The sequence below is a fragment of the Callithrix jacchus genome, chromosome 11, assembly GCF_049354715.1.
Source record: "Callithrix jacchus isolate 240 chromosome 11, calJac240_pri, whole genome shotgun sequence".
NCBI classification, from domain to species: domain Eukaryota; kingdom Metazoa; phylum Chordata; class Mammalia; order Primates; family Cebidae; genus Callithrix; species Callithrix jacchus.
The window spans coordinates 27,161,775-27,187,779 of NC_133512.1; the positions used below are offsets into that span (position 1 = coordinate 27,161,775).

The following is a 26,005-nucleotide window of genomic DNA, read 5'->3' on the forward strand; positions in this document are numbered from 1 at the left end:
ATTCCACCAGATTCACTGGATGTTTGCGAGTGTTAAATGTGCGTGGATGTGGTCATGAGTGTTTCCAAGTGCTCTACAGTTCTCAGCAGCGTGGTCAATTGGATTACTACTCATATTGGCTGACAGGGTCTCCTTGACCCTGGAAGCACTCAAACATACTGCTGGACTTAATGGGATCAAGCTGATCCCCTCTCCTGTGTGGGAACTCCCACTTGGCTCACAGACTTCATCCATGTGAGATTTTAATCATGGGTGCTCAAGACTAGCAGAGGGTTGGCTTTCTCTAAAAAAAAAGATTTGCTGAGATTGCAAAAATATATTTTTTTTAATGCCAGAAGCAAACCAACTAGCTGGTTCTTTTAAATGTCCCAGATTAATACAGTACTTACATGTATAAACCATGTGCTAATTACAAGTTGTTCTTATCTATGCATTAGGAAGACCTAACAAGATTCAAGCTCCTGGTCTGTGGAGAACCTGAAACCTTAGCTCACACTTCTTTCCCACCAGACCCTAGGGGTTCTTGTTGCCCAAACCAGAATGTCTGAGCTGGCAAACTGTGTTCAGGCTTCAGTAGGGTATCCTATTTAGTAGGGAAAGCTGAGAGGACCCCCCAGAGAAGACATTGAGGGTCCCCATTAGAACAAATCCTACCAGGAAGGGGAGGAAATCAAGACCACTAGAGCTCAAATGAAAGATGAGGTTGACTTAGCTCCTTGCCAGCTTCAAATATGGGAGACAACTGTTAGTGTGTGCCCCAATCCACACCCAAGCAGGAGAAACTAAGGCCAGACAGAAGGGCAGTGTCCAACACTAGACAGGAGGCAAGGGGAGCAGCGGAGCCCTATTTTGTAAATCCTTGAGATGAAGGCAGGAGTGATTTCTCTAGGGCAGGTTATATAGTAGCAGAGGGCTGGCCCTCTACCTCACAGTGCAGGGCCTCTAAGACTTTATGACTTATATTGATGAATAATTTTCTACTATATAATATATACATATAAGCAAGAATTGAGACAGGGCTGAGAGAGAAGTGGGAAACTTGAAAAACATGAAGAAAAGAAAAACAGTAAATGGACAGCAAAAAAAAAAACTTATTGTCTAACGTAATGTAATCGTTGTATAGGCAGAGAAAACTTGGCTGAATATCCCAGGCCCTGTGCTAGTCCTCCACCCCTGAGGAAGGGCTTCCACACGGGGAGGTACCCAGGCTGAACAGACTGACAGACCAAGAGCAAGCTCCTCCTCCCTGAGGAAGCCCCAAGGATCCTTAGGGAAGAATCTAGGATGTGGTCTCTGAGCAGTTCCTGCCTCTCCCTCTAGGAGAATGGCTGAGGAAGGGGTCCTGGGGAGCCCTGTACTGGGATCTCTCACTGTCCCACTTGTCATCTACTGGGCAGCCATCAAAGTTGTGACCCCAGGTTGGGGTATGTGATGAAGGCATGACCATGCACCCAATGATCCACCCAGTGAAGATACCTCAGCTCCTCCTCACCCACTTTCTTCCAAAGGAGTGGAGGAAGCCACACATAGGGCTTTTGCCTTATCAATGGATGGACCCCAGGGACTGCCCTCAGAACCAGAGTTTGCCCATCCACCCCTCCAGCAAACCACAGGGGGCCACCAACCTTCCTCCCCAGCATCAGAATGTCCCCATACCCCACACAACCAGCTGGTCATGTTCCCATTCACAAGGCCAGAGGTGGAAGGTGGAAGGTGCTCTGTCTGATTTCAGATATGAGACAGGACGGAGAGAGAAGTGGGGAAGGGCAGGCAAAGATAGGATCTTAGGGACATGACTCCAGAAATACTTCTTAGAAATCAAATGGCCATGAAAGTGGAGAAAGCCCTACACTCTATGGTAAGAGGCTGCCCTCTAACCCAATAATCCCCAACGAATCAGATGTTCCTCGGGAAGGAAGGAAGGAGTTGAAGGAACAGAACCACATGGAGAGGCAGAGCTGCCCCTAGAGCCAGTGGAGGAGAGAAAGTACCCCGCTTCCAACACCCAGATCAGTGAGAATGTGTCCACCCGACTCGCTAGTGGAAACTAGGCAACTTCCACAGTCTGGGCTGGGGGTGAGAATATCGGGCAACAGTGTATTCAATGGTATTCATGAGCTTCCCACAGAAATAGGAACCCCAAAGGAAACTCAACTTCTAACCAACCAAGATCCCTAACTCCCCTAGGAAATCTGGTGCTTTCCATCTTGACTTTCCTAGTCAGTCTCTGTCAGGCTCTGTCTGCCTCTCTCTCTCTCTCTCTCTCTCTCTCTCTCTCCCCGCCCGCCCCCCCCCCCCCGCCCATCCATACGATGGCCATGCAGCTGAGGAGCTCCTGAGTTGGCTGAAGGCTGGAAGGGAAACTATATTAAAGGCTCCTTAATCAGAAGAAGATCTGGAAATGCCAATGCTAGGCCACCCTATCAGTAAAGCCTTCTTCTGCCTGTGACCTGAATGCAGGGCCCATGTGGCTGTCAGAAATAGCTGTGGCATCCACACAATGGTACTTACAAGTAGATGCTGGACTCATTGCCTCCCATGTCTGGAGACTGAAGTTTCTGCACGAGGATAACGATGATGCCAATAAAAAGCACAAAGTTAACCTGAGGAGCAAAAAAAAAAAAAGATGGACATGATTCTGGGCAAAGACCTTCTCTACCTCAGCATAGGCTATTATTTTCCCACCTAGTCAGGATCCCATCTACATTTCTAGTCCAAGATGGTGGCATAATAATTCCCCAGCATTTATAAATGCCCCAGCTGGCGGCATTTATCTCCCCAGCCTCCCGTAGTATCATTGAAATGATGGAAGAGATAGAAGAAAAAGAACTTCATAGGAATATGGGAAATAGGAAAGGACATCATGAGTAAGCCAGAAAAGTAAGCTATTTCTAAAAGAGAAAGAAAATAAGATCAGGGTGATGGGAAAACTACAGCCCAAAAGAGATAAAGTAAGGCTATTGCAGAAGTGAGAGTTGCTCTCTAGAGAAATTCCAAGTACAGAGCCATCAAAGATGGGGAACCAGAATGGATAGCCATAAGCAATGCTAATTAAAGGGCTGCCTGGGAGTAGAAATAGCAGCATTGCCTTCAGATAGACTGGGGACAAAAGCTTCCTAAACAAAGTAGGAAGCTATGTGAACAGTGACAGAGGAGGAGGAAGAGGAGCAAAGAAATAGAAACAAGGCACCATGACAGGACTACAATTCAGTATCTTTGGGGCATAGCCAAAGCAGCCCTGGGAGAAAAAAAAATGAAGAGCCAAAAACTTATTTGAAAACAATAAATACTGAAAAACACTTAATCATTCAAATCAAAAGCTAGGGAAAGATTACCACAAAAGTAACTTATATAAGAAATTTAAAATGATAAAAAATTATAAGAAAAAGTAGAACTGATCAACAAAAATAAAGTTTTAGTTGTGCTTTTATCTTGTTTGTTGGTTTTTACAGATCAATTGAATGACAAAATATGTTCCATGAGGGCAGGATTCTGTCAGTCTTGTTCTCTGCTACATGTTCAGCTTAAACAAAAATAAGCAAAGGGGAAAGGAGTCCCTATTCAGTAAATGATGCTGGGATCAGGGGTTCACCATATACAGAAGAGTGAAACTGGACCCCTTCCTTACACCATATTCAAAATTTAACTAAAGATGATTTAAAAATTTAAATGTAATCCTCAAACTATAAAAATTCTAGAAGAAAACCTAGACACCACCATTCTGGACATGGGCCTTTGGAAAGAATTTATGGCTATCTCCTCAAAAGCAACTGCAACAAAACCAAAAATTGACAAGTTGGACCTAATTAAACTTCAGAGCAAAAGAAACTGTCAACAGAGTAAACAGACAACCAACAGAACGGGAGAAGATATTTGTAAACTATTCATCCAACAAAGGTCTGATAGCCAGCATCTATAAGGAACTCAATTCAACAAGCAAAAAATAAATAATCCCATTAAAAAGTAGGCAAAAGATATAAAGGGATACTTCTCCAAAAAAATGCAAGCAACTACCATATGAAAAAATGCTCCACATCACTAATCATCAGAGAAATGAAAATCAAAACCTCAATGAGATACCATCTCACACCAGTCAGAATGGCTATCACTAAAAAGCAAAAAGACAACAGATGCTGGGGAGGTGGCAGAGAAAAGGGAGCAGTTAAACACTGTTGGTGAGAATGTAAATTAATTCCGCCACCATGAAAAGCAGTTTGAAGATTTCTCAAAGAACTTAAAACGGAACCACCATTGGACCCAGCAATCCCATTACTGAGTATATGCCCAAAGGAAAATACATCATTCTACAAAACAGACACATGCATTTGATGTTCATCACAGCACTATTCACAATAGCAAAGACATGAAATCCACCTAGGTGCCCATCAACAGCAGATTGAATAAAGAAAATGTCGCACACATACACCATGGAATACTACACAGTCATAAAAAGAATGTAGCCATGTCCTTTGCAGCAACATGGATGCAGCTGGAGGCCATTATCCTAAATGAATTAACATAGAAACCAGAAAACCAAATACTACATGTTCTCAATTAGAAGTGAGAGCTAAACTTTGGGTACTCATGGACATAAAGATGGCAACAATGGATACTGGGAATGACTAGACAGAGAGGAAGGATGGGGCAGGGGGTGAAAAACTATTTGGCACTATGCTTACTACCTGGCTGATGGGATCAATTGTACCCAGAAACCTCAGCATCATGTGATATACCCACATAGCAAACCTGCACATGTATTCCCTGGATCTCAAATAAAATTTGGAAATATTTTAAAACAAAGGGAAAAAAGCAATGTCTTGTATTTAGTAAATACTTCTAACTGTATGTGTTAGTCAATGAAAAAGGAGAAAATCTAATTATACAAATTTAGGAATGAGAAAGAGGGCAAGGCAATAGATATACACAGTATTTTAAATGATGAGAGAAAACGGAACAAAATGGGAAAATAAAAATTGACAAAATTAACTTAAGATACAGAAAATCTAAGAGCAATAACCTCAGAAGAAATTAAAAAGTAGTTTAAGATGTATGCATTAAAAGGTACCAGGTTCACATAATTTTATAGACCAGTTCCAGAATAACTTTAAGAAAGATATCATTTACATACTGCTTAACTGTTTCAAGGCAAATAAAAAAAAGTAAACCTCTGGATTACCAATGAGGCTAACAAAATTTTGCTACAAAAACAAAATAAGGAGAGAAAATACACAGATGCACACAACCCATGTACCTAAGACCATAGAACTTTATGAAGAACGATGCCAAAAAATTTAAACAAAATATTAAGAAAATTTAGCAACATAGTAAAAGAATATGCAGATCATGTTAATAAAGGTTTTATCCCAGAAATGCGCCTCCAAAAATCTAATATTTGTTACAATAACCAATTAAATCAATAAGCTTCCATTATCCCCATAAGACCAGCAAGTATAATTCAGTAGCAGAAACATCAACGAAGACATGGGAAATTGGCGCTCTTGTAGCTTGCTCATACAGAGCAATCTGATCTGCATGAACATGTTAAATGGACATACCCTTTGTCCCAGAAATTCCACTGTTGAGATTTATTCTAAAGACATTCACATATGTTCAAGATATGCATAAATGTATTCATTGTAGCACTGTCTGTAATGAAGGAAAACTGAAATGCTATAAATGTCCATCACTAAATAAACGATTACTTCAATGAATGTCTCCAAAACACATTTGATACAATTCAACACCCATTCCTGATTATTAAAAGAAAAAAGAAACAAGGCAAGAAGAAAAACTTTCCCAATTCGATGAAGGGTAACCGCCAAAACTAGAGCAAACACCATCCCTATGAAAAACAAGGGCTAGAAGATGTAAACACTGGAATGAAAGAGCAAAAATTATTTTCATTTGAAGATTATATAATTTTCTACCTAGAAATTTCATGAAAACCAACTGAAAAGAAAGAAAAAAAGTTCAGAAACATAATTAAGAAAAGACACAATACATAAAAATCAATAGCTTTCCCTTAACGCAGCAATAGCCCATTAGAAAATACAATGAAAGAATGATTCCTAGACCCACTTAAAGCCCAAACTGGAAAACACCTTAGAGGTAAACATAACAAGAACAAGGAAGAAAACTAAAAAGCTTAACTCTATAAGAAAAGACTGAATACATGGAGAATCATGCCACATTCTTGGAGAGGATGACTCAATCTTTTAAGAACATAAATTCTCCTCCAAATTAGTCTGTGAATGCAGTGCAATTCCTATACAAATCTTAACTAGACTTTCTGGTGCAACTTGACAAGGATATTCAAAAGTACACCAGAAAGAGTAAACGTGCAAGGAAAATTTGAAGGAAGCAAAAGAATAACAAAGGGAAAATCTGCATACCAGAACATGCTACAAGGTTACAGTAACTAGCATAATGGTGCATCTGCCATGGGAATGGACAAATAGATTAGTAACATGGAAAGTCTGGAACCAAAGACCAGTATATTGAGGGTTTATAATAAAATGACCTTTCAACATAATCCTTTTCAATAAAAAGGATTGAGAGGGTAGAATGTCCATCCACTGAAAAAATTAGATAAAACTGAATATCATTTCAGAACAGACAAAACAATAAAATTTCAGCTGGATTAAAGATGCACATGTAATAGTCCACAAAAAGTGGACAAGAATAATCTTTTTATATCTTGGTTGGAAAAGGCCTCCATCAACCAGAAATAAGGCTTGGAATTCACTAAGAGAAATCTTGACCATTTGTCTGTGCAAATGCTATGCAGAAATGGAAATATACTTACATATGCAACAAAGGAAGTGTTAACTATCCTTTCAACTGTAACTAAGAAAATCTGATAGAAAACTGAACAAGATAAATAGGAATATTCACAAGAAAAACAAACTGTCAATGTTTGGAAACAAATGCTCAGTCACACCAGCAAGACGGAGAAACGTACATCAAAATGATGAGCCAGCATTATCCTCCATTAGCCTGTGCAAAAATTAAATGATTGATATTATAAGTATAGATAATGAAATGGGGAAATGAGCCGCTCTTCCTGAGGAGGCATAAATTGTTAAAGGGTTTTTGCAAAGCGATTTGGGATCTGAAACTTTAAATTTCTACCCCTTTTGACCCAGCAATTCCACTTCTAAGGGTTTATTCTAAAGAAATATTTCCACATGCTCAAAATTATGCACGAAACTATTTCTATTTTTTGTAATGAGGAAAATGGAACAGTATAAATCTCTAATGTTAAGAAAATAGCTAAATAGTTTGTGCATCCCTGTTACAGACTACAATGACAGAAGGAAGCTAGGTTGTGTAGGGACTCTTTCATTTCTCTTCCTCTTGTGCCTTGCTCCCCAGGACCCCGTCTCTTCCCTTCCTCTTTATCCCAAGGACACTCACCATGATAGAGCCAACCACAGGGCCTTTGATCACCCACCACAGAGCTGTGCTGTCATTCATATCCCAGCAGCTGAAAGATGGACAGAGAGAAACGAGATCGCATCCATGAGTCGGCGGTGTGGATGTCTGAAGGACACTGCCCCACCTAGCTGGGAGCCCAACACTTTCGGCCCTGCAGAAAGTGGGGCTGCAGACTCCAGCCTGGTCCTGGCTCTGAAAATCCCCTCCTTCTGAGCCTCTATCTTTCCCTCCACTCACTTATCGAGGCAGGGCATGAAGCCCTAAACTCAGGATCACCAATGAGCACCTGGGAAAGGACCATTTTTCCCTGTGAGTCCTACAGCTCATAGGGTGTGACCTCCCCCTTAACATGCTTCCTCCCCTCCCTAAAAGAAAAGCAGACACTCAGAGTTGAGTGCAGAAGTTAAAAGGGCTCAGAAACCTAGCACATTCTCTTGCTGGATTTCTGGCCGAGATACAGCTGGATGGGTCACCTGCATGGAGCCAGGGCTCAGGTGGTGCCCAGTGCTGGGCTCTAGTCTGGGCCTGGAATTGAATGGTTTCTTGGGGGAAGTTCATGTGAAGTCAGGGCAGCCACTGAGAACCCATCTGTAAGAATCTACTCTGTGCTGTGGCCCTGACTCTCGAGCATGTACTAACCCTGTGTCATCAAAGTAGAGTCTCAGTGTAGCCCACACCGTCACGCACACAGTCGGGGTCCCTGAGAGAACAAGAAAAAGAGGTCCATGACAACAGAAAAACCAACATGTCCAATGTCCGCCTCAGACCAGGGGCTCCCGGGGGCTATCGCTCTGCCATGAGACGTGGAATTCCTGGGAATTCTAACTGTCCCTCACACCCAGGCCTCCTGAGAGTTGATATCTTCCTTGGACCAAGGGCTACCTTGTTTCTCAGAGGACTCCTGGGCATAGCTCTTCCCTCAGATAGTGGGTTTTCCACAGGCAAGAAGAACGAGAAAGAGTCCAAGAAAGAGCCCAGGCCATTAGCCTAGGGCAGGGCAGCCCTCCTCACCTGACACTTCCTGAAGGCGGAACCAAGGACACACCTGGCCATGAGGCCTGAGCCTGTCCAAGTAGCCAGGAACCTACCCCAGCCAATAATGGTGTACCAGTAGAAGTATCTCCTTTCAGGGAAGAAGGTCTCCACCAGCAGGGTGAAGAGGTACAGGCCCTCGATGAACAGCCAGAAGTAGTTGGACACGACACAGTAGTGGAAGAAAACCATGACAGCCTTACATTCCACCTGCAAGGAGAAGCATCAGGGCGAGGGATGTGAGACCAACAGGAATGGGAGCAGGGAAAAATCCTAGAGCCTGGATTCTGGCATGCTGGCTCTGGCATGCTCAGACTCAAACAGCCCAAGGATCTAAGAGAGTCGACATTCCTGGATCAAAGAGTTGAAACTACAGCATCCCAGGATTCTGAGTCAAAGCTGCCCATGGAGGCAAAACTGCACACACAGGATGAAGACGATGGCAGACACAGGCCTCCCCACTGCCAGCGCACTCCCCTTCACTTTCCTCCTCTTTCCCTATCTCCCTCAGCGGAGAGGAGGGAGAGAAGCAGCCAAGAGGACGCTGCAGGAGGCTCCTTACTATAATGAGGATTTGGACACCTTTCAAGCAGGGACATCTATATTCCTGGCCTCCAGAAATCTCTACTCATGGAGGTCCCCCACACATGTCCTCCTGGTCAAGGCCTGGACTTTACACTGTTCTTCCTAACCTACCTCCTCCTCAAAGCCCAGCTTCTCCTCATGCCACCTCCTCTAGAGGTATGAGACCTGGGAAGGTGTCTGGAATAGACCCCTGGCCAATCAGCACCTGGGCTCCATTCCAGGCTAGTTAAATGACCAAGGGCTGGGTAAGCCCTCTCTCAGCCTGAATTTCCACCTCAGTCAAGTGGGACTTGGCGTTCCCACCTGACCTTCCTCCACTGCCTTACCAAATACAACACTCAGGCCAAGGGGCAGGAAGCATTTTGGCTGGAAGTGATGATGTACATTGGCTCATCGGCTACTAGTAACTTGATTCCTGAGTTTTCACATAAACCAAGGGTGGTGGGGCAATGCCTTCACCTATAGGAACACACTTGACCTGCAGGGTGTCAGGCAGGTAATGTGCATCCTGGAGAACCAGGGGAATGGTGCGGGGCCTTCCCGGCAGAGCCCTCCTGGCCTGCTCAGCTCACTCACGGTGGAGACGAAGCAGTGGTTGCTGTCCTGCTCTGCATACAGAATCCAGTCTTTGATGAAGACGGAGATCGCCCTCAGCATGAATGACACAAACAGGTTCATGTGGATGAAGTTGCGTGTGCAATGCAGCTTCCTACAGGAGTGGGCCAGGTAGAAAGAAGCTTTGGACCCCACAGCATCTCACGCCCTCCATGTGGGCATCTGCGATGGGCCAACTCTGTGGCTTTATCTCAGCAGGTCTCCCACCCAGGCCACCCTCCTTCCTGCCACCTCTCTAGATCCTCACTGACCCCCAGGCCCCTATAATCCAGCTCCACTACCCCACATGGCCAGACTTCTCCCTCCTGTGGCCTCTGTCTATCTAGACCATGAACACAAGAGCAAGGAATGCAGATCTCCTGCCCCAGCTCTGCCTGGCTGCGTAGCCCTGGACATGTCAGTTACTCTCTCTGGGGTGAAGTTTCCCATCTGTTATCCTTGGGGTGGGGGAAATGCCTTCCAAGGGGCCTCTTAGGGCTGACATCAAGTGGGTAGGGGAGACATGGACCAAGGCCTCTGAGGCCCTGGCCAGCTCTGGCGCTTGCTTGAATGTTGCTGGGGGTCTCACCGGAAGCGACACAGGATGACCATGGCAGTGGTGAGGGTGACGAGGGACGTGCTGTAGCCAACCGTGTAGAGGGCCTTTACCGACAAGTAGTAATAATCCTGGACAGGGCACAGGACATACAGGGCTTCATGTGAGACCTGCCCCCAGCCAGCCCGCCTCGGGCCTGCACCCAGTCTCCCAGGCCAGGGCCTGCCCACCTCCAGGCCTAGCTCCTTCCTCTCTTCTGCTGATCTCATCTCCACCACCTCTCCTCCCCCGGCCAAGCCTCTTACTCCCTTTTGCACAGTGTCAGCATTCTGCAGATGCTCAATAGATGCTGATGAAGGCAAGAGTACTGTCCAATCAGAACAGACAGCAGCCTTGGCCTGCATAAAGGTCCAGGAAGCCCCCTGCTGGGCCTGGCATTAACCCAGCATCCTGGAAGAGTAGCCAGGATGGGAAGCACAGGCAGCATCACAGCTGCTTCTCAGCTCCAGCAGGTGCTGATGAATGCTGCCTCCTGACCTGAGGTTCCTCAGCCCTGCCCTCACCGCCTCTGGGGAGCAGGGTGCAGACACTCACCTGGTCCCCAGTCTCAGATTCATATTCATCAAACCCACAGGCATCAAAATAATGAGGGAAGGGTTCCGACCAGCCATCCTCCGTGCAGTTCCGGCTCACCACTCCCATGTCTGCAGTAAAAATAAAACTCAGCAAGAACCTGAAATTCATATGCAAAAATTACATGTTCAATGGGAATTCCTGGAAACCTCTATGACCAACTGGGAAGCACGGGGGAAGAAGGTTTTGGAAATCAGCAATTGCTAATCGGAGGGTTGGAGAGACAAGGAGCAAGCTCATTTCAACCAAAGATGGGGAGACTGCACCAGCTGAACCCAGCAGCCCTGCACCCCTCCCCTCTGGAACATTTCCAAATGCTCATCAGGGATGGGCCTGAGTCCTCCCCTGGGCTCTGTATCAACACTTCTCAAATGTCAGTGTGCAGAACCACTGGGGAGACAGATCACAAATGCAGATTCCAGACCTGCCCCCAAAGATTCTCTGTCAGGAGATCTGGGCGCTTTCAGGAATCCCCTCTGGTGACTGTAGGGTATGGGCAATATCCTTGGCACACCTTGGGAACACATCTTGATGTGATGCTTTCCCTTGGAGCTCTAAGCTCTCAGCCTCACAGCAGCTGTGACATCCCACAAGGGGACACAGGTCTTACTTCATTAACAAGGTCCAGACCTCCGCTAACCTAGGGCGGATCTTATGAAGGTTTATATTTGGAGTTTCTTTTAAAGTTTTGCCTTTCAGCATTTGGGGGACTGTCTCCTGTCACTAATGTACTTTAATTTTCTTTTGATTGACTTTAAGGCCATTCAGTGGGACACTCGAGGGCTGGATTCAGTCATGGCCATCAAGTGAGTCATTTGCTGGCTGCGAAGTAGAATCCAGGCTGGTTTTTGCCCTGCCTGGGCTATGTTAGCCTTTCATGATTGCTTTTTCATTTTTCCCTCACCCGATGGTTTATAATGGTGGGCCATTCATGTCGAGGGTGGGATGGGGGTGAGCAAGCAGCCCCCTTTTCCTCCAGCCCAGCACCTAAGTGTCACCCCAGCCTGACATTGGGAGTGTACTTGGTCTATCAGGACCACATGCAGTTGGTTCTTCCCTTCACAGCATTCGAAGACCAGGGCATTACACAAAACAAGAGACACCTGCAGAAAAGGGGTTCCAGTACCTATATTACTGGACAGGTCACCTCCAGGGAACTCAGAAAGGAGGCAAAGGGGGCAACAGGTCAGTCTTTGCGGGAGGCAGAGGCCAGGAGAGGAGATCCTTCTACTTTTCCAATCTGGGTCCTTCACTTGTTGCATTAGAAGATCTAAGGCCAGTTCTCTTTAGCCAAGAAAGTCAGAAATGAACTTTCCGAGATGCAGGCAACGCTGCCAGAAAGGAGAGTTCTGCCCACAATGGGGAGCCTGGGCTCCAGACCTTCTCCAACTCTCAGTTCTATGGCACAGGCTAAGGAGGAAGCTGGCAGCCCAGGGGGAGCAAAGGAGCTCACTTCTGTCCCACAGCTGATGCCAAACTGTCCCTTCTTCCAGCAAATCTGTTTCAGGCAACCTCCTTTTAAGTCCCTCTGAACACTTCTTTCAGAAAGTCTGAATGTCCCAGGGAAATCACCGCCATGGCCAAGCTCCTTCCCCTCCCTGGGCCTCATTTCCTCTCCGTTTTGCTCACATCAAGGTGGTGGGAAGAGGAAAGGGAAGCTGCTTTGAAACACAATATTTTTTGAAAAAAAAATGTTCTAGAGAGAAAAGCCATTTCCTTTCTTTTATTTCCTTCTTTCTTTTTTTCCTTTTTATAACACTGTGGGCTCAGAGAAGTATAAACCCTTTTGTTCAGAACTGTTCCATGAATTCACCACTGCATTGTTCTAACAGAAATCTCCGGAAGATGGAGTGCTCTTGAGATTGTCAAAACCTCTCAGTGATTGTATCGACTTCACTAGGCTGATCTGCCCCAGAGACTGCACAGGAACACAGAACTTTCGGGCAGCGTTTCCCAAAGGGCTGCCCTACCCAATCAGCCCATCAGCATCGCCTGGGACGCTGGTGAGACAAGCACATTCTCAGGCCCCAGCCCAGGTGGAATAAATTAGAGACTGCCAGGAACTTGCATTTTAACAGCACACGAGGTAACTGTGAAACATGGTTAAAGCTTGAGAGCCACTGTTCTACATGTTGGAGTTCAGAAACAGTCAAGGTTCATGCAATCCAGGACTTCTTTACTTGAAGTCCACAAGGAGACCCTAAGACATCTGTGGCTCCCCTGAAATTCTATGCACAGTTTTCTGTTTGAGTTTTTCTGGGAAGATAATCTGTACCTTTTTCAGAGAAAAAAAGTCACCAGCCAAAGATCACCCAGCCACAGAGGGGCAGAGCCCAGCCTGGGATGGAGCTCTCAAAGCTGACACATCAGCAGATGCCCTCCCTCCAGCCAGTCCATGGTTGACCCCAGCCTATCCCCTTACCTGAGAGATCTAAGGAGTTACTGTCACCAAAATCAGACTCTCCTGCAAAATACAGACATAGGCAGGTATCAAAATGCCTGCCTTACAGTTAGCTACTGTTTGCTCTCCACCCTGGAAGGCTCAGGCTACCCCTGGTCTACAGGAAGGAGGGGATGGGGTCCTGGCCAAGAGGCAACATCACACACAGCAGCCGCACACCTGTCTCACACGTGCCACCTTCTAACACCAGTCTCACTTGCTTTGCATTTCTGTGATGTTCAGGATGGTCCAGGACTCAGTTCTCCACAGGAAATGGCAATGGGCATTGCCAGGAGGATGGGAGGGCCTCCAGAATGGAGAGGAATGGGAGAAAATGAAAAGGGATGGTTGGGCCTTTTCAAGAAAAGGGCAAAACACAGCAATGTGGTTTCCTTTCTGGTGTTCAGCCCTCCACCTCAGCCTCCAAAACTGCCCTTCATCAAGGGAATCCAGAAGACTTCATCTTCAGACAATTTTTCTTCTTCTCTCTCTACTCTTCATTCCCATTTCCACCCTTTTCTCAAACCCCTGCTAGCAATGAGACCCCATTTCCACCCCCACCCCCACTTCGCAAAACTCAAGGTCCAGCTGACATGCCACCCCCACTTCTCAAAACCCAAGGTCCAGCTGACATGACACCTCTTCCTGGAAGCCTCTCCTGACTTCACTATTCTGCCTGCATGCTGCATCATTCGCTCTTCTGTTCTCTTGCTCACTGTGCATTCTGGCTTCTTAGGTGTCAGGGATATCACCGTCTGCATGGACTCAGACACATGTTCAGGTCTGTACGTATGCACATGCATGCACCTACACTTATGTGTGAGCTTGTAAGCCCCTCCATTGGTGAGTCCCATCCTCCCAAATAAGCTTGTGAGGGCCCCGAGGTCCCATCTGTGTCTTGCATCTTCCTGTACCCTCACCTCCAGAATGGCCAAGATGGGGGAGAGGGGAGGGAGGAAGGAGGAAAGAACCTGATCCCCAATGAGCCTCTTACTCCACTCCCACCCCCACCCCTGCCCCAATCCCAGCAGCCAGAGCCTGGGATCTCCTGAGGCTGGACTCCTGCTGGGTGGACAGAGAGACAGTGGTCTGTCCTCACCAAGGTTCCTCTTACCAATGGTTTCGGTCTCCCAGACTGAAACAGAGAGAGAGAGAGAGAAAGAGAGAGAGAGAGAGAGAGAGAGAGAAGTCAGAAGTAAGCAGCGTGGCTGAAGTCAGGGGGTGTTCTCATCGGGCCCTGATCACTTCCTCCTCCTTCCCACCCTCAAACATTAAAAAGGGGCTCTGGGGAACCCAGAAGGTATGAGGACTATAAGCTGGGAATATTGGAGACCTCCAGAAAAGAAATGGGCAGAGGCATTTGAGAGGAGGAAGGAGATTAGTGCTCCCACATCTCCAGTCTCTCCAATATCCTACACAGCCAGTCATCACAACAGGCTACCTGGGAACTGAGAAGAAAGAGGAATTCCATTCTTTCCCTGCCAAGTATTCAAGTCAAGTCTCACCAATCAAGCTTTGTGAAGAGAGGTGCTAAAAGGCCCTGCCATAATGAACCATTAAGAATCAGGTGTGAATAACACCTTCATTGTGCCACTTCCAGAGGAAGGGGGGAGTGTGGAGGAAAGTGTATCTTAAGAAAATCTTATTTTACTGCTGATTCATTTTGCCTTTTGATGTTGAGAAGGAGGAGTCTGGCATGGAATCTGACCCAGAGTCGATGTTCAATAAACTTTAAAGAAATGATGGAATAAAAGAAATACATGAACAGAGGAAGTGATTAAGCTGGCTCTACAGGAATGAATTGGAAATCAGGCTGAATCACTCACTGGCTGCCACCATGCCTGACAGCCCTCCAGTCCTACTGTATCTCTCACTCCAGTGCCTGTATTCTCTTTCAAAATTCACTGCAGCCTGCTTGGGTCACACCCAGTCCCCAAGCCCTCAGATGGGAGAGTTCCATGCCCCCCTCCTCCTAGGCCGAGAGGTGGTCTGGAGGTGGAGGTATGCTGCAGGGTGGAGTACATCTTAGACAAACCTTGGGGTGGGAGCCAGAGACGGGGGCCTGGGACCCCAACACACACCACTATTTTCTCTGCCACCTCCTGCAAGCCCCTCCCCCTCCAGGGCAGAGTCGATTATTGGAATTTGAGGTTTGAGAGCAAATTTGCCTTTTTCCTCTCAGAGAGGTCAGGGGACTGCAGCAGGCAGGACTCAATGCCAGAGTGCAGCCTGGAAACTCGTCCCTTCTAGAAGGACATCAGCCTAAGGCTTAGGCTGGAAAGGAGAACACTAAGGCCAGGTCCATGGCCACACAAAACTTGGACCCCTCTGATCCCCTCAGGAGCCCCCACCCATTGCTTGATGGCCAGGAGGTGGCTCAGTAAGTCACCTGCCTGAAGCCAGCCCCACCAGCTCACCCTGCCCAGCCCCAACTCGGTGCCCTCAGCTGGCCACCCTGCCTCCTGTGACACAGGGATGAGGTAGAAGGCCTGTGGGAAGGTTCACAGGTCTCAGTCGAAAGGCAGGAACCATCCTGGAAGAGCCCATGGGACCCATATGCAAAGGAGCCATCTGCAGCCATCCCTTCCCCTCAGATGCCCCCTGCAATGGAGATAGGGCTACTGGGGCTTCTGTCTGTGGGTAGAGCATCTCCTTCTCTCCCTTGCCCTCACCCTACATGCCACTTGGGCACAGAGCTTGGACACTCTGCCCAACTCACAGGCTCCTCTATGATTCTGGGGCCGCTGGATATCTCCATAGCACGTTAGGGGCCCCCAAGACCTCAAACACAGACATGCCCCAAACTCAGATCTTCAGGACACTGCACCCTCCCAGCCTTCCCTCTCAGGGAGGTGCCATCTCACACCCATGCCTCCAAGCCCATGTCCACGAGTTACTGACAGCACTGTGGCACTGTTTCCCATGTGTGGCACCCTCTCCCCTGGCACCCTGAGGCCAGACTCCTCCCCATCTGAGCCCAAGTAACTGCATAAGGGCATTGAGGGCCCAGAAAATGCTCTGTTGAGCAAATGTGATTGTGTGCCCGCCCCACCAGGCCCTGTGCCAGCATCTAAGTGGCTCTGAATATGGATGTGGGTGTCTTGTGTCCAGCTGCCTTCCCCACGCGTCTCATTCTGCCTGAGGGGGATGTCTACATGCGCGTCTCTCTCCATGCCTCCCGCTGGGCTGCTGAGGATTGATCTGTCGCTGTGGGAGGATGGTGACAATAATCCCAGCTAACATTTACTACTGCACATTCAAAACTCACCAAGTCCTGTGCTAAGTGGTATCTACAACATTGCTTCACGTTACCCTCACAAAGGTACCCTGAGAGGGGACCACAGGGCCACATTCCCCAGATGACAGACAGGGGTCCGGGCTAGAGGATGAGTGACACCTGGGATGGATCCCATGCCTGAGGACACAGCCTTGATCTTACCCACAATGATGGTCCCCACATGTACCTGTGTCCCCATGTGTGCATGTCTGGTTTCATCCCCCACACCGCACCTGAGTTCAGGAGCAGGGATTCTCTGCCCAAAGGGTGGCCTCCCTGTCCTTGGTGCTTGCCTGGGGCCGAGTTTGGGGAGCAGGCTAGACAAGGGTGATCTAAAGAGCCTCTGGGTTAAACCTACCTTGGTCTGGGTTGAAGATTCGGAATAGTTCAGGGCAGCTGACCAGGACCATCTCACCCACATGGGCGGGCTTCCAACATGTGATGTTATCCCACATCCCAGGACAGCCTGTGGAGAAGACAGCCATGGTGAGAGGGGCCAGACACACACACACGCACACACACACCAATACACATCACACACACCAACATACACACCCCACACATATACACATATTACACACCACATTCTCACACCACACAGATCACACACACCACACGCAGCACACACTACACACACACAAATCATACACGTGTCACCTACATATACCACACACACCACATACACATCACACCCACCATACCATATACACATCACACACCACACACATCACACACTATACACATGTATGCACACACCACAAACATCATACATGTACCATACATCATATCCCCCACACATGCATCACACATCACACATCACACATGTACACACACACACACACACACACTCATATATACACACACTGAGGTATGCTCCACAGCTCACAAGCCGGGCCCTTGCAGGTGACCAGGAGCAGTTTAGGGGAGGGAAGGCAAGGCCTACAGTCTGCGGGAGGGCTCAGCCCCGTACCAGGAACATCCCTCAAAGAGGGATGGAGATGCAAGACACTCAAGAGCTCCTGGGTAGAGAAGGAGGGAGCCCTTACCTGTTTTTACACCATCCCACAGCCCCACAATCTGGAAAGATTGTGGGGAGGGGAGACATACCAGGCCAGGTTGGATCCTTAGGAATGAGATGCTGAGATGCAGGGGTCTCTGTGGCAGCCTCTCCCACATCCCTCACCCAAGCCCCTCCTCAGCCACCCTTGAGGGGTCCCACTTCAGATCCACCCCTCAGCAAGGTCCCCTATCTGCCCTATGGGGAGGGACAGGAACAGGCTGGTCTAAGACTGCTGCTCCACTTCTTCCACCTACCCCCAGGCAAGCCCAGCAGGGGACACAAATTCATCAGCTGGAGAAGGGGGAAAGCCAGCCAGGCAGAAGCTTGCACACACCAAGCCAGAATTGTGAAAGGACCCAGAACCAGAAAAGGTGGAGGCAGGGACTGCTGCAGAGGCCTCCACAGCATCTCCAGGCTGATGGAGAGGAAGGGACAAGCCTATTGAGAGATGCTTAGGAATCCCCAAGACTTGGTGCCTCACTGGACATGAGCAGCGAGGAAGAGGAAACTGTCAAGCTTGATGACCAGATTTTCAGGTCTGGGGGCCCAGCAGCTCCCCTGACCCCTCTTCTCCTGTGCCTGCCTCTCCTTCCAGCCCTACCAGCCTCTGTAGAGTTCCCTGCACTGCCTGACACCACCTCTTTCTGCTCCATTCCTACTTCTCTGGCTCTGTCCTCCCACAATGCTGGAACACGCCTCAAGAAGGTCACCAGTGACCTCTTTGCTGCCAAATCCAAGGAACGATTTCAGCCCTGACTGGGTCCAACCCTGCAGCCCCAACCGAATGCAGGTGCTGGTAGCTGCCCCGCCTTTGGCTGCCCACCCTGCCAACCTCAGAACTCACCCTGCTCATGAACATAACAGAATTGTATATTGACAACTCCCAGTCCTCTGTTCTGTCCACCCCATGAGGGTAGAGCCCACAGCTGGTTGCCTGCTGGATACCCCCACCTTGAAGGACCAAAGATGGTTCAAACACAGCAGTCCAAGACTCGATGCAGCATCTCCTGCCCAAACCTGATTGCCTGTTCCAGTCCCAGCTGGAAACCTGGGAGTCACCCCACTTCATCTCCTTCACCTTGGTGCTCCTGGTCAAGCCCTTGCTGGTTTTACCCTGAAACCTTATGCAATCCATGCCTCACTCTCTATCCCTTTACCCTACTCAGTGAAGGGACTAGGACCCCTCACTGAGACCACAGGTACACAAACCCGATAGAGCTAAAACCACAAGCTTTTCAAAATGAGTATCTGGCCGTGTCACAAGCCCTCATCAACTATCCCACACTTTCCGGGCTCTTAGTAACCTCAATCCGTAATATGGTACTTACGACCCTGCCCACGGCCCTGTCACTCACTTTTCCTTCCAGCCTATGGGTAGTGGTTGAGGCCATGGGATGAGACAGCTCACTTTGGGAAGGGATGTACAGTGAGAAGAGCATGGAGGAGGGAACCCCGCTATGGGTTCCATATGGAGACGGAGCATGGAGACCCCGTATTTATGGAGTAGGCAGAGGAAATGCATGTAGTGATGCAAGCAGGAGAGAGTGGCAAAGGTGTGGTGGGAGGCAGAGGTGTGGGGTGCCAGGCAGCAGAGGAGACTTGCAGGAAAGGGGCCTCCATCTGTTAGGGGATTATAAAAGAAGGCTATGAAGAGGGCTTCTGTGCCATATCGGGGACAGTGCCCACCTCACAGGGCTGCTGTGAGGATTAATGAATTCACATGTGCAAAGCTCTCAGAACAGAGCCAGGCTCATTCAGTGCCTGTTTACTGCTGTCAGAATCATTAATTTCATTATCCCAATTAGGTATCCCTGGGAACCATTCGCCCGAGAGGCCTCCATAGGCAGGGAGGTGAAGCAGGGACCTGCAAGATGAGATGACCTGGGGAAGGGCTGCTGACAGGGCCCAGAGGACACCTGGGAAGATGCTAGGAAGAGGAGGGGCCTGGAGCAGGCGCCATGAGCTCACAGTCTTTGTTGAGGTCCATGACGCTTGAGTGCTGTTTGGACCAGAAGGTATCCACAGCTTCTAGATTGAGAAAATCCTGTCTCGGAATTCACACCAGGCTATTTTGGAATCCGTACCCAGTCACATTGGCCCATAGCATCCTGCTCATAAATGACAGAGTTTGGGAGCCAGACGTACCATAGAAAGCTCTGAGAACAAAAAGCCAAGAAAGCAAAGATATTAAAGGCCGGATGAAGGGAGCTGGGTACCAGGTCTCAGAGCAATGGGCCAGTCATCGGTGATTCCTGTGTAACGGTTAGCAGAGGACATCTAACTAGCATGTGCCTGGCTGTGACATCATGTCCTTGAAAGAGAACCAATAGCACCTCTTTGGCTGCTGCAGCCCATGTTAACCGCGGAACGGCCATGGAGTGTGGCTGCATCTGGCCCATGCCTCCGGAGCCCCAGCCAACAGCTGTTCCCTTAATAGAGACCATTAGGCCCTGGCACAACCAGCTGCTGCTGCCATCTGACATTGCCGAGGTCACGGGGCCACTTCAGACAGAACGAGCAGGGTCGTGAGGGTTAAGGGCAGGGAGGGCTGCAGAGGTCGGGAGGGTGGCACGAGGGGAGAAGGGGGGGCTCTCGTGTTGGCAGCAGGACAGGGGATGCAGTCTCTTAACTACTATTTACTAAGTGCAGGCGAGTGTGTGGAGAAAAACACAAAGCTGTGAAATTGACATTTGAGGGCAGAGTTGGGGGAAAGGGGAGCTCTCCACACAGCATTAGCACCGGAAGCCCTAAAACTCGAGTTCTGATCTCCTTCTGCCACAGGCTCACTGGTGACTCAGGCGAGTCACCGCCCCCTCCACCATGATTCACATTTCCTATGTGTACAGGGAGGACTGAGTCTCTTGTGAACTCCCAACTTTGAGTGACCAGAGCTCAAATCTGAAACCGATTCACCAAGGACCTACTGGTGCCCAGAGGATGGCTGGGGTGGCTAAAGCTGCCTAAGGGGCATCTGCCAAGGTGCTTCACCCCAGCCCAGGGCCTGGGAGCTCTCAGGATGCATCTGCCACAGCTTTCAAAGCCCTCCTGGTACCCCTTATGTCCCCAGCCTGGGCCCTCTCTAGAGTGGTAAAAACAGTTCCCATTCTAGGTGGGAAACAGAATGAGCCCTCAGGACCCCGGGACCCAAATCCCAGTCTGGGTTTGGAAGACAATGTCCCTGGCCCTATCGAGAGCTCCAAGACCTTTATCCAGTCCTCTAGCCTGCATTGCTGAAGTCTCAGAAGACTCCCAGCTGCCTCCCTGGGGCTCCCCAGAATGCCCTGGTGCCCAGTTATCTTGCAGATACCACCTCCCAGCCCAGCACAGATGGGAGGGCCCAGCGCGCTCCCACCTTCACTACTCTGTTGAATGGAAACTGCTCTGGCCTCAGGGGATTAGAGCTGAATCCTCCAAGGGCCCGGTTCCCTGGAGGTTGGGGGGATGGGAGTCGGACTCCCTAGACAGCCTTGGGTTTTTCTAACTAAAAGCAGCAACTGATTTTCCTTCCACTCACACACAGTACGTCCAGCTTCCACAGACCCATATGTTCCACAACAAAATTTAGTTTTGTTGAGACTGGAAGATTTCAAGATGCCTTTTCTCCTTCTCCTCCCCCTTCTCCTTTTTTACCTTTTCTTTTCTTCCCACTTTCCTCTCCCTCTCTCTCTTAATTACTCATTTATTCAAGACACACTGAGTCAGACACTGCAGAGCAATACAAGAGTGAATAGAAAAGGCAGTCTCTGCATGCACAGAGCTCTGAGTCCAGTGGGTTGTGTTAACACTTTTAGATTTTTATGCTCAATGCTTAGAGATGTCATTGGGTCGTATATCATTCCCTACTGCTGCTGTAAGTTTGTAAGCAAACTTAGTGTCCTAAAATGGCAAAGCTTATCATCTGACATTCCTGCAGGTCACAAGTCCAAAATGGGTCTCACTGGACTAAAATTAAGGTGTCAGCAGGGTTGCATTTCATCTGGAGGTTCCAGGGGATAATCCATTTTCTTGCCTTTTCCAGATTTAAGAGGCCACCCATATTCTGGGCTCATGGCCCCTTCCTCCCTCTTTGAAGCCAGCAGCTTTGCATCCTCAAGTCTCCCTTCTCTGATTGTCCTGCCTCTTCCTTTCACTTATAAGGACCCACGTGATGACACTGGGTCCACCCAAATAATACAGGATAAAATTCTCAGTTCAAGAACCTTAATTACCTCTGCAAACTTCTTTTTGCTGTGTGAAGTAACATATTGACAGGTTTCAGGGATTAGGATGATGTGGGCATCTCGGGGCAGGGTGAGGGGCATTATTTGACCTGACACAGATGGGCTTTAAAGGAGTCGCACTTTGATTTGGTTGTATAGGGAAGATCATATAATCCAATAGCAGACACGGGGAGGCAGCAGAGTTGGGGAAGAGTGCTGTGTGGGACAGAGTCAGGAGCAGGGCTGACAGGGCTTGGAGACACTGGCTGGACCTGGCTAGCAAGTGTGCAAAAATCTGTTAGTTCTCACCCACATCACCTGACTGACGGCACACCAATGGTGAGTAGGTGGAGTGCAGAACCAGCCTCTAAAACATCCCTCACAGGCTTCTTCAGCCTTCCTCTCTTCCTTCTCTGTACTACCGTTGAAGGCCACATGTTAAGGGTAGCAGTGTTCCAAGATGGAAGAAACCTGGGTCCCTAAATGACTGGGTGAAGTTGAGTTCCACCTCCTACCTCGGCTGACCCTACTGGCCTATGATATATGCAAGCAAGAAATGTTACTGTGTAAGTCTCTGAGATGTTAAGATTGACGTGTTACTGCTGCAAAGTCGAGGCCATCCTGACTAACACATCCTGAAGCGGGGAGAGGTACCAAGGATGTCACCCAGTGTCTGGATGAATGAGTGGGTGGGTCGGTGGGCGGGTGAACGGGTGGATGGATGGATCATTTGCCACAGTGGAAAGGGCCAGGTGAGAAGCAGGTGTTGCAGGAATTAAGCAAGTTGGAAAGTAAGAGCTTAGTCTGGGTATGTTCAGTTTGCGATGGTGCTAAGAGCCAAGAGGAGGCAGCTGTCAGGTAGGCAGCTGGATAACAGTCTGGAGTCTAGAGAAGTAACAACTGGAGAAGAGGGCTGGGGGTGGGGAGCACAGGGATGATATTCAGGCTGCAGACATGGATGCTTTGTCTAATGAGAGAGCAGAGATCAGAGAAGAAAAGAAGAGAGAATAGGCCTAGCCCCAACAGAAGTGCCAGCATTTAGAAGAGGCCTTAGCAAAGAAGGCTGAGGAAGAAAACCAGGACGGGAGGGACGCAGCAGCCAGGAAAACATATTTCAGGGAAGAGATGGCCTAGTGCAGCCACGGCCAAGTTCCCCTCTTCCCCTTCCTCCTCCAGAGGTTGAAAATCAGAACTGGTCCTGTTCTCCATGAGACCTCTCCAATCCTGACGGCACTCCAAGCCTGTGGCTCCATCTGTGTAAAGGCCCCCGCTGGGAGACGTGGGCAGAGGAATGCAGGCCTAGGGGTGGGTGGTGGAGTGCTGCATACACTCTCTGGAGCTGCTCCCACCTAAGACATTATAAAGTGCCCAGGAGTGGCAGTGAGGTGTGAGAGCAGAAGGGAAGGGATCTGCTCAGGCAGGGCGACTGAGAGAGAACACATGAGCTATTAGCTTTTGTCTGGAACAAAATAAGGAGCTAATCCTGGGTTGTCATGGTGATGATTTTGTCCAGTTCCACAGTGTTCAAAACTCCATACGGCAGGGCGCCAAAGAGACTCGGACAAAGCCATGGTCCTTCCTTTGAGAAGCCACCTGAGGATGCCCTGGTATTGTTAGAACAAGGTCCCCATTTTGGCATGCAATCCAAGGGTAAAAACAATTCAATTTACCAAAACTTATACAGCCAATGTTTCTGTTCCACAACATGAGGACCCCACTGTGAGCTGAGTGCTGGGGGTGGCAGAGGATTAAAGATGCCACCCTTCCCTTTGGAAGTCAGTGGTTCTCAAGGTGTGGACCGCAGATGGGCAACACCACCTGGGAATTTGTTGGAAATGCAGATGCTCAGGCCCCATCCAGATCTACTCAGAAGCTCTGGGGGTGGCCCCAGCAACCTGCATTTTAACAGAAAATCTGATATTCAAGTTTGAGAACAACCAGACTTCAGGAAAACACAGTGGATAGAAGTGAAACCCTCTGTCAGATAGGGAATAAGTTCCTCAGCATGAGGGTCCCTGAAGACACCACCCTTTCCCCAGGCTGATGCCTCCGAGCAGCTGAGAGACCCAGACAAGAAGCTCCTCCTGCTCTAAGGATGGGGAAGCCTGGACCCAGCCCTGTGTGCTTCTCTCCCCTCTAGTGGGGGTAGAGAGGACTGGTTCAGGCACTTGGTGCCCTGGACAGGCCTCTGAGACCAGGTCAGAATAGCAATGAGCAGGCCTTCCCATACTCCCTCCAAGCCTGCTCTCTGCTGACCCTGCCATGGCCATTCCTCTTCCTCTTCCACCAGAGTGTGGGGACCCCCATGGAGTACCACATCGACCAACCCTGCTTAGATTCAGGGAAGGCTTCCAGGCTGATGGAAACTGGCAGCCCTGCAAGGTGGAGGTGCTGGTCTCGCTCTCGGCAGGCAGACTGCAGAGGGAACAGAGCCTGGGGGCTGCGTGGGCCTGGGGATGCCGAGCCATGAAGCCAGTTCCCAGGCACAGGCGTCTTTTGTCTTTCCCGTCTGGTCACAAGAGTACTGCGGCAGAAAGGGCACTCCCTGGCTGAGATGGCAGACCTGGGTCCTGTCCCATGTAGCTGGCTCTGGTCCCCAGTGTGGTTGGCCAGTGACCACCACCTCTGGCCTTAGCCTCCCTGGGCATCATATGACAAAGCCAACTTGGTATTGGCTCAAGTCCCATTAGCATTCGGGGACTTGGAATGAGGGACAAAACGGCTGCATCTCCAAACCCCCTCCTCTCCTCAATAAACACCTTTAAAACATGCCAAGGATTTTGCAAATCAAGCCAGGCTGCAAGCTTGCTTTCACTCCCCACGGCCACCTCTCTGGGCTCCATTTCTCACCCTCGTTGAGCTGCCTGCTACCCTGCCTGCTACCCCTGGCATATCTGCGTCCTGGCCACCACTCTGAAAGCCACTCTGCACGGCACCATTCTAAGTTCTCTTTGGGGTGGAGGTCCCAGGACCAGTGAGGAGCAAGGGCTTGAAGGAAACCAGTGCTTCCTGGAACCTCCCTGCATCCCCCCAGCCACACACACACTGCCACAGACATAATCCACCTAACAGATCAAGGCTCCTGTTCCAATTGACTCATGTTACTAGATTTAATACATACACACAAAATATATACAAGTATGTTAAACTCTATAAAAGACATTGTTGTGAGTTTACTCACAGGCACTGGACCAAGCTGTCAGGTTTCCTTTTTCAAGTGTGTTTCAAGGACATGAGCTGAGCTTTGGCCAGTGTTCTGTGCATGGTGTGTGTGCTTGGGGCCCCACAGGCAGCGAAGGCGCAGGAAACAGAATGCAGCAGGAGGGCTGGCACAGATTAATAACAATGCACAGACGTCGATTCTTTGGTACACTCATATTTGACGTGGCTAGTGGTGAGCTCCCCAGCCTGGTTTGTCTGTGCCCTGAGAGGTTGCTCTCTGCCTAAGATGGGATGAGTGACCTGGTAGATGCTGTGCTCTGGCCAGTGGTTCTCAGACCTGGATACACTTTAGAATTGCCTGGAGGCTTTTAACACTACATGGAGCCCCCACACACACCCAAATGCTGAAGACTTTGGTCTGGAGAGGGGCCTGTACATCAACATCTTTAAATGCTCCTGGGGGCTCTACAGTGCTGCAGGTGTGATGAGAGGTGTGAAGGCCTATCTTTCCCAAGAGTTTTGAACTTGCAGCCAAGAAGCCCAGCTCCAGCCAGGGCACCCCTAAGAGCAGGCTAGAGGTTCTTAAAGGGCAATGGGGAAAAATTAAGGCCTCCCCTGGTGGGTGACAGCAAGGTCAATGCTCTCCAAGAACTTGAGGCCCGCTGGAGGAGAGTCCTCCAACCTCAGCCTGCAGGGCAGTCTCTTCCAGGGGCCTCCCCTCCCCCTGGCCTGCCCCTCTCCTTCCCAAGCAAGTCATTAGAAGCCGAGACATTCTATCCCAGGCCTTAGAAACATAAACACCCTTTGGCCTTTTCATAGCTAAGAAAGGGGCAGACCTCAAGCACATTTCAGGGCCCCTCTCTCCCAAGGCCTCTTTCCATCCTCACTGTAGCCTCCTCTGCTATATGACCTCTCACCCTGGCAAGGGGAAAGCTGATAGCTAGGGTGTCTCCTCATTCGTCTTCTGAGCAGCAATGTAGCCCAGGAGTGAAGGCACAGACTCCAGAACCATCCACCTGCACACTTTGGT

General features: G+C 49.0%; 1 protein-coding gene across 50 annotated transcripts in view; it reads right to left on the reverse strand.

Annotated features, from left to right (window-relative positions):
- Nucleotides 1–26,005, reverse strand: part of ADCYAP1R1 (ADCYAP receptor type I) — a 58,333-nt gene that overhangs the window by 16,319 nt on the left and 16,009 nt on the right. For 25 of the 50 annotated variants that reach the window (XM_078342045.1, XM_078342041.1, XM_078342036.1 and 22 more), the window contains 10 exons: nucleotides 16,913–17,020; nucleotides 14,392–14,412; nucleotides 13,260–13,301; nucleotides 10,799–10,908; nucleotides 10,238–10,335; nucleotides 9,631–9,763; nucleotides 8,526–8,679; nucleotides 8,077–8,137; nucleotides 7,417–7,486; nucleotides 2,512–2,603 (listed from right to left, as the gene is read on the reverse strand). In XM_078342045.1, the coding sequence (XP_078198171.1) occupies nucleotides 2,512–2,603; nucleotides 7,417–7,486; nucleotides 8,077–8,137; nucleotides 8,526–8,679; nucleotides 9,631–9,763; nucleotides 10,238–10,335; nucleotides 10,799–10,908; nucleotides 13,260–13,301; nucleotides 14,392–14,412; nucleotides 16,913–17,020 (889 nt within the window). The remainder of the gene's footprint in view (nucleotides 1–2,511; nucleotides 2,604–7,416; nucleotides 7,487–8,076; nucleotides 8,138–8,525; nucleotides 8,680–9,630; nucleotides 9,764–10,237; nucleotides 10,336–10,798; nucleotides 10,909–13,259; nucleotides 13,302–14,391; nucleotides 14,413–16,912; nucleotides 17,021–26,005) is intronic. The other 25 variants (XM_078342047.1, XM_078342043.1, XM_078342031.1 and 22 more) reach the window with 2 other exon arrangements.